This window comes from Cheilinus undulatus, linkage group 3, assembly GCF_018320785.1.
Source record: "Cheilinus undulatus linkage group 3, ASM1832078v1, whole genome shotgun sequence".
Taxonomy (NCBI): Eukaryota; Metazoa; Chordata; class Actinopteri; order Labriformes; family Labridae; genus Cheilinus; species Cheilinus undulatus.
In genome coordinates this window covers 31,734,848-31,747,896 of record NC_054867.1, presented here as the reverse complement: position 1 = coordinate 31,747,896, position 13,049 = coordinate 31,734,848, and the positions used below count along the sequence as shown (strand labels likewise).

Here is a 13,049-nt window from a genome sequence, read left to right as displayed (position 1 = left end):
GAGCTCTGTAGTATGACAAGACAGTCCAAACTTTGTTCAGCCATCATCATTAACTCCTCCATAGGCGGTGAAATAAAATAGTGAAAGTAACATATGAGTCCAAGGAGAGATCTGTCTGTGAGTCTGTCTTTTATGACATCCTGCTGTTTCCTCATATATATGTTCCACTCTTGTAGCTGCAGTCGACAAACACTATTGCCTTCCGAGGATGTGCATTTTCAAGTAGCACACAATTCAATTTGATTCCAAATCTATGGGTCACAATTCAACAGATTACTGATTCAAAACACATTCCTTACTTCTTAAAATGAGGTGATAATTCCAGCATCTGTGTATTAAGGGGCAGGATATTAATATTTGACATTATGCCTTTTTTCAAAGCTTTACACCATCTCTCTGATACCCACGTAGTAGCTTCACATGGTTTACAGCTCCAAAAACTCCTGGCCGATTTTCCAGAGGCTGGCCGGTGGCAGGACTCAATGTTTTGTGCCCACCCCCTCCAGTGTGGCTATATTGCTATGCTAGTACTTGTAAACTTTGAATGAACCGGTCCGACTGAGTAAAATAAGGCAAATTTTGATATACGTACGTACGTACGTGTTAGACCCGGAGTTTGACCCTGATAGTTTGGAGAGAGAGGGGGAAGAAAACCAGCAGCAGCGAAGGATAGAGAAGGACGTATCTGTTTGGTATGTGTTTAATTACTGTGTTACTAAATGGCTAAATGGCTAAAAGGCCCTGTGGGGGCGGTCTGTTCCACTTTGCTGGCAGCACGGACGAACCAGTCAGGAGATCCTATTGTGACGACTTCATCAGTTCTTGTCTCGGGAAGATCTCGGAGAGATTCCCAACGAACCGTTTTCATCAGTTTACACTCTAATTCCAAGATTACTGCCACATACGTTTATCTTGCTGTTTGAAAATTTGCATACGTGAAGTACAGACACCCAACATTGTGACTTTATTTTTATGTTTTAAAAATCAGAAAAGTATAATACCCCCTCTTTAACAAAATGTGCTCAAGATAATGATTTTTAACATATGTGTAGCATTTTTATGAGCTATTTACAATAATGAGAAAGAAAAAAGTAATTGGTGCTTCAACTGCAAGATATTATGAGTAAAATGTGTGGGCTCAAGCATGAAAGGTGTTTATCAGAAACTAGTCAGTGAAAAAAAAAACAATCATAAATCCAAAGCCTTCACTTTAAAACTGTAGAGCAGGTGTTATATTTTAACAGGTGCCCTTGTTGACTGGTGACTTTTAAGCTGAAAGTGTCAGAAACATTTGACACATAGGAACCAGTTAAAATGGTCACTCATTAAACCGTAGCACAATTATCCGTGCCAGCAAACAGTTGTTGGCTGACAATCAACTTATTTCTTTACTCCATGTGAACGGTATTTATGAAGTGAATTAGGGAATATGCACCGGGCTATATTAGTTTAGCACACTTAGCATACACGTCAGGTCACGGTTCATCTTACCTAGGATTGGAGAATCCACAGCGAGTCTTAAAACTTTTCTTTTTGGAAAAAAAGGGACGGACTGGGCAACTCGAGGCTCCAAAGGCAGTGCAGACAGTACGTAAGTATGTCAGACACAGCAATGTAAACATCACTGACACATAGCCAGCGCTGCAAATGCTATCAGCGCAGCTAACGAGCCACACACCTACAGCAACATCTGTGATGCAAACGGCTCAAGGAGCAAATTACACGCAGCGTGTCCGGTGTTGAAACTGCACTAAGTGTGTAATAAAGAACGTTTAAAAATTAAAAATAGATTCAGGATTGTAGATATTAATATAATATGCGATTGTGACGTGAATCGTTTGTTTCTCGGGCATCACATGATGGTGACGCGCTATGGTACTAGTGTTCCCCAAAGTCAATCTGTAACATTTTAACCTGGTGAAATGTAGTCAACAGCCATGTGCAGTAAAGGGAGTCCAGAATAATTATCACTGGGAGTAAATCAGTAATAAGAATTGAAATTAATGCTTACAGCTCAATTCACAGCAGGACAGAGCCGCAATCATCACACATACATTAAGCTGCTCATAAGTCTTTAACCAAATAACCACCATATATTGCTGAAAAATATGTAGAAGGCTGAACGGTATCAAAATTTTGGTATGGCCCACTTCTACTGCATTTTGTGTCCTTCAGTCAATCATATATCAATCCGGATGGATACATTTATAGTTATCTAGTAATATTTGGTTCATCCTGGTATCGCTGCATCATAATATTGTCATCATCACTGGCCATGTATCGCATCGTATTGTATGGTATCAAATCAAATTGTATCGTATCATATGTTGTACCGTGCAATTCTTAACCTCAGTTTAGGGGCTTCACAAAAAGTTACCACAAAAGAAAAATCACCTGTCAAACCGATCACAGTCCAGATATCCGTCTGTGACATGTCAGTGGCATCAATCTGATTAACTGGATGGTCATCTTAAACTCTATTATGATGTTGTTACACTGGATCACATTCCCTATCACTGGAATAAACATGTCATTCATGTTATATGTAGTAAACATCCTTAAGGGAACAGCCCTATAATGTAAAGATTCAGAATAAGATGGAGACTAAAGCTACTAACTGATGACCAGTCTAACATTATAAATTTGTTCCCTTCACCCAAAGTTGATGATTTTAGGACATTCCACCTCTTTCAAAGACCTGACTACTCCTGACAACAGACTGTAGATAAACTGCACCAGACACCGTACTGTCCCAGATGGCCCACTTTCCCCTGATGCACCACTGTGCAAACAAACACCCTGAGGTCACCCTCCAGGAGGTCACACTGAGAAGCAGTACACCCTACTTCTTCAAAGTATACCAGACACACTTTGTACCAAAGCTGTAGATTATCTAGCACAGTGAGTCCAGCAGAGTAACACTCCTGCTGATCAGACACAGCAGGTTGATACACCTCACTCTAATATGATCCTTTCCAGAACATTCAAACGTGTGCAGACACACTGTATAAGCATGAATCATTAACCACTACAGCTACACTCCACGTTCACTGTGTTTGTCTGCCTTTTCTAAGAGCACACTCATCCTGTGTAACAATGCTTATGTTACTACATCACCCATAATTCATCACACAGACATAAATGCAAAAGGTGCACAGAGTGGTGCAATGACGAGAAAATCTAAAAATAGAAAGCCGAATAAAACCTCTGTACGGGGAAAGTAAGACATGATAAAGCACCGATGAGGATAGTTGTCAGAGTGTTTCTGTGTGTGTAGGCACTGCACACACTTCAGATCTGCATGATGAAGCAATATACTCAAGATATACTGTATTCAATATACTCTATCCCTGCAAATCTTTGACTACAGCTTCTATTTTAACCTATACATGATGATACGATCAACCTTAAGAGAATCAATAAGTTATGACACATTTTTTACATATTCCGAAACAATTTAACAAATAGGGCAGATAAACACTAAGCAAACAAGAAGACAACAACTGCCATCAGAGGGGATAATCTTTTTATCCTTCTTTTTATCCTCATTACAAACATAGCCCAAATATTTTTATATTTCTAACAAACAGCATAATCATCCATTTTATATACACCAGCTCTTAATTCAGGCTAGGCAGAAAAGGTTTAGATAACATGAGCAATAAGAATCTGTAAGAAAATTATGTAAAGCAATGCAAGTGTTTCCACACAGGTGCCACAACAAGCAAGCTGATTTAAAAAAGAGGTTACTCACCAGGTCGTGGTTTGTGGAGTTGGAATCATCTTCAGGGAAGGGGATATAGACAGCTAAGGCCATACAGTTGGCAAAAATAGCAATTAATATAAAGATATCAAATGGCCTGAGAAAAACCAGGTTAAGGAAGACATGGAGGAAAATCGTGTAAAAGCAAGAAGATAAAATAATCAAGAGAAACTTGTTGAATCCACTTGTGTGTCCTTAAAACCTTTACACATTTAATGCCTTATTACTAATTTACAGAACTAATTTAGAAATGACACTGGATTTCAGAGGCATTTTGATCCACAGCCATTATTCACACCCCTTTGGAAAGTGAACATGGACTAAAAAAGTTCAGGCTAACTCTACTTGTGAAGTGATGTCAGGTTGATTCAGCTGCTAACATTTTCTTATCGCTTAGTTTGAAATTATGTTTAACTAGTATCCCAACCTAGGAGTAAAGAAGTCCTATGGTAATTAAAAGAGAAGGAAAACTGAAAATGCATTTTGAAAAGCAGTCTGAAATCACCTATTGTTTGGTCTGTCTTTGTATAATATTGTATTAAAGTTACTCTGAGGAACTTTTAAGTTTGTGTTAATTGCCCCCTGCAGACAAAGTGGTAGCTCTGACACTTTGCTAATTTTGTTTTGTACTTGTGTGGTGCTTCCTAGTAGATAGTGCCATCTAAATGTATTAACTCACTGTAAATATTTGACGTGAAAAAATGCAAAGACTATTTGTATTTTTCATCAGTTTATGACTTCACCTAGTGGACAGGTGTAAGGCATTAAAATAACTGTATGATCTTGTTGCTGATCATTTCTTTAGTATGGAAGAGGATTAGGGCCATGGGTGAAGGACGAGAAATAATAATGCGCACGTTGACAATAAAGTCAAAAGATGAGAAGCGAAATGTCGTCAAAAAAGTCGAAATACAATTTCATAAATAAGGTGCCACAGACATGACTGACAGCAGTGGGAGCTGCCAGAGCCACAGCAACGTGACATTGGCTGCGGTTACATGAGCATTCACAATTAGATTAAATTCATTCAGATCAGAGATTACAACGTCTGTACACATGGACACTGAGAGATACGACTCAGATACGCATGCTCATGCATCTCAATCTGAAATGCGCCGTATTGTCCCACTGGTTAAATCTATAAACAGTTTGCTGTAGAACAAGAAATTTTTAAAAATATATATTTCATATTAATCATTTTATATATTTTTTTCAATGTTTTTATATATAATTTTTATATCTATATTTTTGATTTTATATTTATATTAGATTTTTTATTTAAAAAAAAAGAAAAAAGATTTTATTCTGAACGGAGTGTGTATATGAAGCATATTAATTCCGATCAGGCATTTATTCCAATTACAAATGGTCCATGTAAACATAACAGCACTTAACACTGACAACAACACTCTGTTAAGATAAGGCTGGCCACACACATCAATTTTCAAATCTTGAACGATTTTAAAACACGGAGACCACAGACAAAAAGACAATTTCAAACATTTTTTCATATTATGATCCTCTCAGCCTGACCTCCCGACCAATGGAAACCACACACCTGGCACCCTGCCACCAACCCCACAGTGAAGATTCCCCTACACGAGATTTCACAGAATCTTGTATAATCCAATGTGATTTAAGAATAAAATTAAACATGGATGACTATCGAATTCCTCTGCTTGCTGTCCTTTCACCCCAGGCTGTCATAGCACGTGTCACAGTCGCTGCAAAAAAAGTCATAAAACAAAGAAAAGTATCAGGTTAAAATCTGGGCTGGAATGAAAGTAAAGCTGTGAGCGGTGAGAGTACATAACATCCAGCTGGTGCCGCTTCCTAGTCTGCTTGCTCTCACTAGTTGTGTGGGCACTCTGTCAGAGGCATTACAACCTGCTAAACATGTTTAGTATGTTCAAGGTCTGGGAGGCTATGATGTGATTTGGAGCAGTAAAATAATCCAGTTGACTCTACACTAGGGGTGTGACGAGATCAAAATGCCACGAAATTTCTTGTCGTGGAAAAATCAATCTCGCGAGATCAATATTGCGCAGACACTTGGAGCAGCAGCTCTCCTTACAGGAAACAGAACCAAACTGGAAGTTATAAAAGATCACAAACATGCCCTGGATACTTTAAAACAGTTGGTGAGAGAGCAACTGAGGAAACGGAGCTGATCCGGTATCCATTAAGATGACCCCCCCCCCCCCAAGTGCACTACTTGGGCCGTATATCATCCCCCAGTGCATCATCATAACGGTGTGAATTGATGAAATGCTGCTGGTGAAAGCCTGTGCAGTCTCCATGAGGAGAAAACAGCATTTATTTAGTTCATGTATGCGCACAGACTTGCTCGTAGTGCTGCTATTTGTGTCTCACCGTCTGTCAGTCACACATCCATCAGCTGTTGGCTGTGCTTATGATCAGTCAGAAGCTTAATATGTGTAGCGCAAAGGGTCTGCATACTGCAGCGGTAAACCTAGCTAAAATAACTCTGTTTGAGCGCCACAGAGTCCACTGTTAGCTCCAAAAAGGGAAGTTAAAGCCTCAGTGAAATGCGCCCTGTTTGTTGTATGACAGCAGAGACACACACTCACTCACCAACGCACACACATTAACACACACGCTCATCTGTGCGTCGTATTCAACACTGTTAAAGCTCATATGAGAAAAAAGACCACAACACGATAAAATAATCTATTTCTTTAAATCACAATGTGTTATTGACTTAAAGATTTATTTTGAGTGTTTTAAATATGGATGTCCTTAAAGAGAATGAAAAATAGTTTGATTTTACTGATGCAGCTCTCTATATTTCAGTCTGTTGTAAACATTGCTTAAAATACTGTTAAAATAATCTTAATGCTTTTATTATATACATTTAAGTATAATATTAAAAATAGTTATTGTAATTGTAGCGATGAGTGCATAGTGTAGTAAATTTAAGATTTTGTAGACTGTTAAAATGAAAGGTTTGATTTGAAGAGCATTAAAATGTAAAGTTTGAGTCAAAGTTAGACATAACATACTCTTTGGAAGCATTCATAGCCTATTCAGTACTTCGTTCAAACATTTTTGAGTAGACCTGAATGTGTTGTAATTATGGCTTTCAGTTGTATAAAGGACATATTATCCACCCATGTCTTTTTTTTCCAAAATTAAAAAAAAAAAGTGTAAAATCTTGTCTCGTCTCGTGTCTCGTGTGCCCAAATCTTGTCTCGTCTCGTCTTGTGAGATAAGTGTCTCGTCCCACCCCTACTCTACACACTTTGATTATTCAGACAAATCACTGTTTGCAACAAGTCTCCACTCGGGATATGCCCCTAAAATCATCGGAGGAGACAAATCCTTAAAATCGTGTAGTGTGTTGCCAGCCTGAAAGAGAAATAATCTCTCTGTTGTTAAATCCAATTCTGAAGTGCAGTTTCACATGTTAATCAATACAAGGCATTCAAGATCCACTGTTTGTTATGGTCTAATAAGGATTGACTTAACTCTAAAATTTTGACTTTTTTTCCTCCAAATTGTTTTTCGACTTTATTTTTGAAATTTCAATTTTGTTCTCAACCTTTCTCCTCCTTTCAATGTTGTTCTCAAAGTGCACATTATCTTTTCCTTCAAACCTGGGCCTAATATACTTCTGTACTTTTGCTCTTGTAGGTGATAAAAAACATCAGTTTCAATTTCAGTCTGTTCATAACCAGCCGCTACCAGTAAAGTCCTCACAGAAGCTTTAATTAATTATGAATCTATATTTCCAGCCAGAATGAGCTACACTACTAAACTTAATTTAATTTGAAGTATTACCTCGAGGTGTACATTTCAAACAGTCACCATTGCCCTGTGTAATGGTCACAAAGTATTTCTCAGGATGCTAATGATGTGAAAGTGAAGTTTCATTTTTGGTTAAAAAAAACATGACTTCATCATTTATCCCTTTAGATGTGTGTATGAAGCGGAGTAATGATTTCTGGCATATGAATTATGAGCAACTTTTTTAGAGATCACGGTTGAATTTGATTTTTGGCCATCTAATTCTAATCACTTCATCCTGATGTCCAAGTGGATTATTATGTCAAGTTTAAAGATATTCCCTCACAATAAACTGTGCTTGATTTGACCACCAACCTAACCACACATTAGTCAGTTTCACTCATGCTGACAGGGTAGGGAAACAACCATGCAGCAGTGTTTCACTGTTTCTGTGTAAAGTCCAAACAGAGCGATATGTGACCCCTGACAAGGCCACAGCTGAATCTCACAAAGTGTACTGGTAGTAAATCCCCATTGACATTTTTGGGCAAACACACAAAGGTGGATTATGAAATATATCTGTGAGACTCACGTGAGGCAATCTCCTTTATAACATCTGATGGCTTTTGTGATGACAGCATCTGCTTTAGCAAAAAACCCTCCCGACAGTCGCACAGCCTAATACTCCATGAGTATTTTAGGATACCGTGACTCTCTCTTAATCTTTTTGTGAGAACCTTTTTTTTAATTCAGTATGACATCATTTCTAAATAGGACCCAGGAGAATGTGCCATTTTATGTCAAATTACAGTTTCTACTTTACTACACAGCACATAAAACTACCTGAATACAAATAAGGTTCACACATGAGCTGAAGATAAGGAGAACCTATAATCAAACCTGGCAACACCTAATCATTATCAAGTGCTCTATTTAAGCTCCTGTGAGGAAGTTTTACTCCGTATTGATTTTGGCGCCCCCTGTGGACAAAGTGGAACTTGTTATTCCTTTGATGAGTTTGTCTTGTTTAATGTAACGTAGATTTTCTTTTTAACTAAAAAAATCACATCATGTTTTCCTCTAAAAGTCAGAAATAATCTGTCTTTATCCTGAAGGTTTGTTTACTTTTGAGGCTTGCACAGAGTCATCTGTGCTGTTTTTCATGATTTTTTTTTTGTTTGTGGCCAAAAACTTCCCCATAGAGCTTTAAAAGGTCAGAAAATCATAAGTACTATCATTGCAAACAAGATTATTTTTAATGTCAGTAATCAAAACCCAAAGATATTTACTCAAATATAAATATAAATACATATAAATATATATATATATATATATATATTTTATGTAAACATATATAATTTTTAAAAAAATCTAAAAATTCAATTAAACTAAAAATACTTTGATTTTTTTGGCTTATTAGAGCTTTTAAGTGACTTATTGTTCAAATAATGTATAATTTATTCTCTTTATAATGTCTAAAAAACAAAGTATATAATGGATTCAACTTTAGGAACAACTTCTGGTCTTCATTCAAACATGAACACTCAAACCTGCGCCTGCCCCCACATGAAGCCACAATAAAGGATACTTCCACTCCACCAGGCTGATGCAGGCCCTGCGTATGGGGTTGTTGAGGTTTAGGCAGAACAGAGCCCTGGCTGGCCTGCTGTTGGCATTGCTGCCCTGTTTCTTGCTTTTGGCATACTGCGCCCGCTTCTTCTGTGCCAACGCACCTACCGGGATGGTTCCGGACGTTTGGGCAGGCGGAGCGGGAGGTGGCGCAGGAGCCGGAGCCGGGGCCGGGGCCGGGGCAGAGGCCGCAGCAGGGGCCGCGGCGGGGGCAGGGGTCGAGGCGGGAGGGGCCTCTGGGGCCGCAGCAGGGGCTGGGTCTGGGGCGGGCCCGTTGGCGCTCATGGTGCGGGTGTGGCTCTGTGAGGAGCATCCAGCAGCATGGATCTGCCAGAGTAGACAGGGAGGCTAGGGGAGGGCAGAGGAGTCTGACCAATGAGCTGGCACGTCACCAGGGGGAGGGACTCTGGTGCTGCTGGCATAATTTGCCTCTGAGAATGAGAAAAAGTGAGAAGAAACAGTGTCAGTGGATATATCACTTTAAATATATGACCCTTACTGTTATTGCAAACTGCAAAGTAGGATAATTCTCCTAAAGTTTGATGTTCACATGCATTAAACAACAACGATATACCAGTGCATATACTGCATATTTGAGTTATTTCAAGACAGTTGAATAACTTATAAAATCAAAGTACAAAATATTGTTAAACAATAACTATGAAACTTAAATGCTATAACTGGTGGGTCGGGACCCAAAAGTAGGGCATAAAGCTCTTTTGAGTGGGTCTTGGATGTGTGACTGGGAAAAAAATTGCACCAAATTGTCAATGAGATTCATTAAAAACATGCTTGTTTTGCCCTTGTTTTTAGTTTTGTCACATTTTTGTACTGTTTGAGGTCAAGCTCTATTTTTTATTAACTAAATCTGACTGACCAAAAAGTATCAAAAATTTGGGAGACAATTCACCTTGAGGAGTTGATGGTGGGTCGACCAGTTGAGAGCCACTGTTTTAAGCCAAGCACACTGGCCATCAGCTTTAAATGACACTGACTTGTAAAGTGCACTACATCTGAACTGTGTAGAGCTGTTTTTATGTCACTTGGTGCTTGAACAGGATCTGAGATGTGCATGCTTTCAGTTTTTTTAAAAACAGATTTTTTTTCCCGTTGCATCTAAAAGATGTTCAAAAATTAACAACATAGTGAGACTTCCTGTTTGCTTACTATCATCTCTTCTTTTAGTATCATGAACTGCTTTTATTACTGTTCTTTTATATCATTTATCTTTTCTCCTGCTTTATTCTGTCTACTTCATACAAAGCTGGGTATAAAATATGCCATATAACTGGAGCTTGCCTTGCATAAATAGAATGCCTTTTCTGGGATGAATGTTCGCAATGTCCTGCAGGTATACAGAACATTTGTGCCTGGAAATACACACTAAGGCTACTGGAGTTGAGCAGAAAACGTGTCAGTTCATGCATATGGATGTTTACAATACGTGGATGTTTGAGTCCATATGACAACTTTAAAGTTTATAATATTAAGACATAAAATCACACAAATAACAGGATAGCGTCAGTAAATCTTGGTTAGCCTACCATCTACATGTCTTGTTGGATAAATAAGTGTTTTTAAATTTGAGACAAAATCCTGCATTTGCATCAAAATGTGGAATAAGCAGCTGTTAAAAAGGGATAAGAAATATGGCAGCTTGGCCTGGCTCTGATGTTGTCATTAGGAGTATAAATGTGTCCAACAGTCCCAAAAATGACTGACCCTCCACATATCCAGGGAGCAAAACAGGAAAGCAAGCGACATGAAGCCTAAGCCAAAACACATTACTCACTCATACAAACACGCACAAAATAAGCTGTAAAATTCAGAGCTGCCTCTGTCAGACATCACTTGGTCACATCAGTTGTGTAAGTCCTTGAACTGCGAGCAGGCCCCGCAGAGGAAAAAACACACAAAAGGTCACATTGCAGCGATTCTCCACGAAGAATTCATCATCATATAGGATACTGAGTATGTAATGTGAGTGTCGGTGTAAAATAAGACAGTAGGTCTGCTGTTAAATTCAGACTGCCAGCTTCACATCTCCTTTGTGCTACGACGCTGCCTCTGTGGAGCTAGTGCGAGCTCAGTGTTGGGGAAAATGCGTATTTAATGCGCTTATTTGGGAATAAATTTCACTGCTGCGTCGACAACGTCGACCAAGCAGCCGTCATGAAGTGTACACTGACATTTCCATGAGCGGCTCGTGACAAAATAGCCATCATGAAGCGTCCTCATATTTCTCCTTGGACACCACCGAGGTAGGGTATGGTGAAATGTGCCCCAAAAATTATCTGAAATGACAGCCTGACTCCGGGCGCTCATAGTGGAAACTGAGCAACGCACGGACGTCAGATGGTCCACAGAAACAGCTGGCATCGTTATTACAACAAATCTCAAATCAGTGATGCTCTTAAACTCAGGGCTAATACAGCGGACAGTCCACATGACCAGAGCCCACCTCAGTTTACATCAGCCAGGCTGACCAGGCTCTGTCTAAATGTATTTTAATGTACCAAAGCGATGAATCCTCTCCTCTACATCCACAAAACATGTCAGCGTCGAGAGAAAAAGTGGCCGTTAATAACTGCTGTCCTCTGACAGTAATGAAAAGGCATCATCATTGCCTGCCTGCATGAACGCAGCTATGCTAAAGAAGCTAACTTCAGTTTGTGGAGCACAAACCGCACTGTGCAGTTACCTTTTCTGAAGACTTTATGATTCAGCCGCGGTCCTCCCCGCTCTCTAACACGGCTCCAGTGTTTCCGAGGGCGAATAACGCGGGTCCGGTGTCAAACGACGGCGGTTTACCGATCATCAGCTCCGGGAGCAGGAGGGACACATAAAGCCTGTGCATTAATTAAGCTCTTCCATGGTGATGGTGGAGAGCTGGAGACAGGAGAGTGCGCACCAGACAACAGAGCATCCTCAGTCCGCTGCCTGCTTATCGTCACGGCGCCAGTGAACAGTATGAACAGTATAACGAGAGCACATCTGAGAGCAAGCTCCCCTCCTCCCGGTCCCAACTCCCCCTGCTCATACACGAGACCCTGATAACATCTATTCGGTGCTACAGCATGCCCCTTACGTTACCTGCTCAGTTCTTCAGTAATAATAGGTGATACCTTTAAAAAAATCACATGTACCAACCATTGATATGAAGGTCACTTTTAAACTACTAGCCTACTTATTAGGTTTGGATTAATCTGAGCCTGTATTTCTTATTTAGGCTGGTTTCAATTATGAATCTCAAAAGGGAAAATGAACATTCCCAGTACTTTTTATTATTAAAATATGAGCTACTCCAAGGGAAAGTGGGGAGCTATGGGGGTTAAATAATGATTTAAGAAACAAAAAAACAACAAAATACTATTGCTACAGAAACATTTACCCAACTACAGGAGCAATAAAGGGCCATATATTCACATATATTATTTACTCTGTTTTCCCATAACAAATAATTTCTGTCTGTTTACTCATGATCTCGACTCATTTTTGTCATTATCTCGAGGTAACAACTCTGTTTTTTCATGATAACAACATAATTTTTATCATGGGATAACAACATGTTTTTCCTGTGAAAATGAGTTAATTTATCTGGTTCCCATCCCTTCTGTACTCATCGATATCACTGTTGACACAAGAAATATCCATTATTTCCATTAACACTGACAGCAAAAATAATACTGTACCTATAATAATAAACCTATAATAATAAACCAAATGTAATGTCTTTCCAACAATGGAAACCACACCTAGCAACGTTTGCTAGCTAGAAGCTAGCCTGTTGCTGTCGTTAGCCCAGGGCACACAGCGTAACAATTGTAGCTTATTTTAGCTAACACTGACTTGTGATATTCATGTGAGTCACTTGGATAGTCCTCTCTTTTTTGTTACTTTAGTCACTAAA

The 13,049-nt window shown here is 39.2% G+C and overlaps 1 protein-coding gene across 1 annotated transcript in view; it reads right to left on the bottom strand.

Annotated features, from left to right (window-relative positions):
* Positions 1 to 12,083, bottom strand: part of cacna1da (calcium channel, voltage-dependent, L type, alpha 1D subunit, a) — a 112,980-nt gene extending 100,897 nt beyond the window's left edge. Inside the window, exons 1-3 of the mRNA XM_041782591.1 lie at positions 11,841 to 12,083; positions 9,099 to 9,570; positions 3,755 to 3,860 (exon numbers count right to left, since the gene is read on the bottom strand). Of these exons, the coding sequence (XP_041638525.1) occupies positions 3,755 to 3,860; positions 9,099 to 9,424 (432 nt within the window). The 5' untranslated portion in view covers positions 9,425 to 9,570; positions 11,841 to 12,083. The remainder of the gene's footprint in view (positions 1 to 3,754; positions 3,861 to 9,098; positions 9,571 to 11,840) is intronic.
* Positions 12,084 to 13,049: the final 966 nt, after the last annotated feature.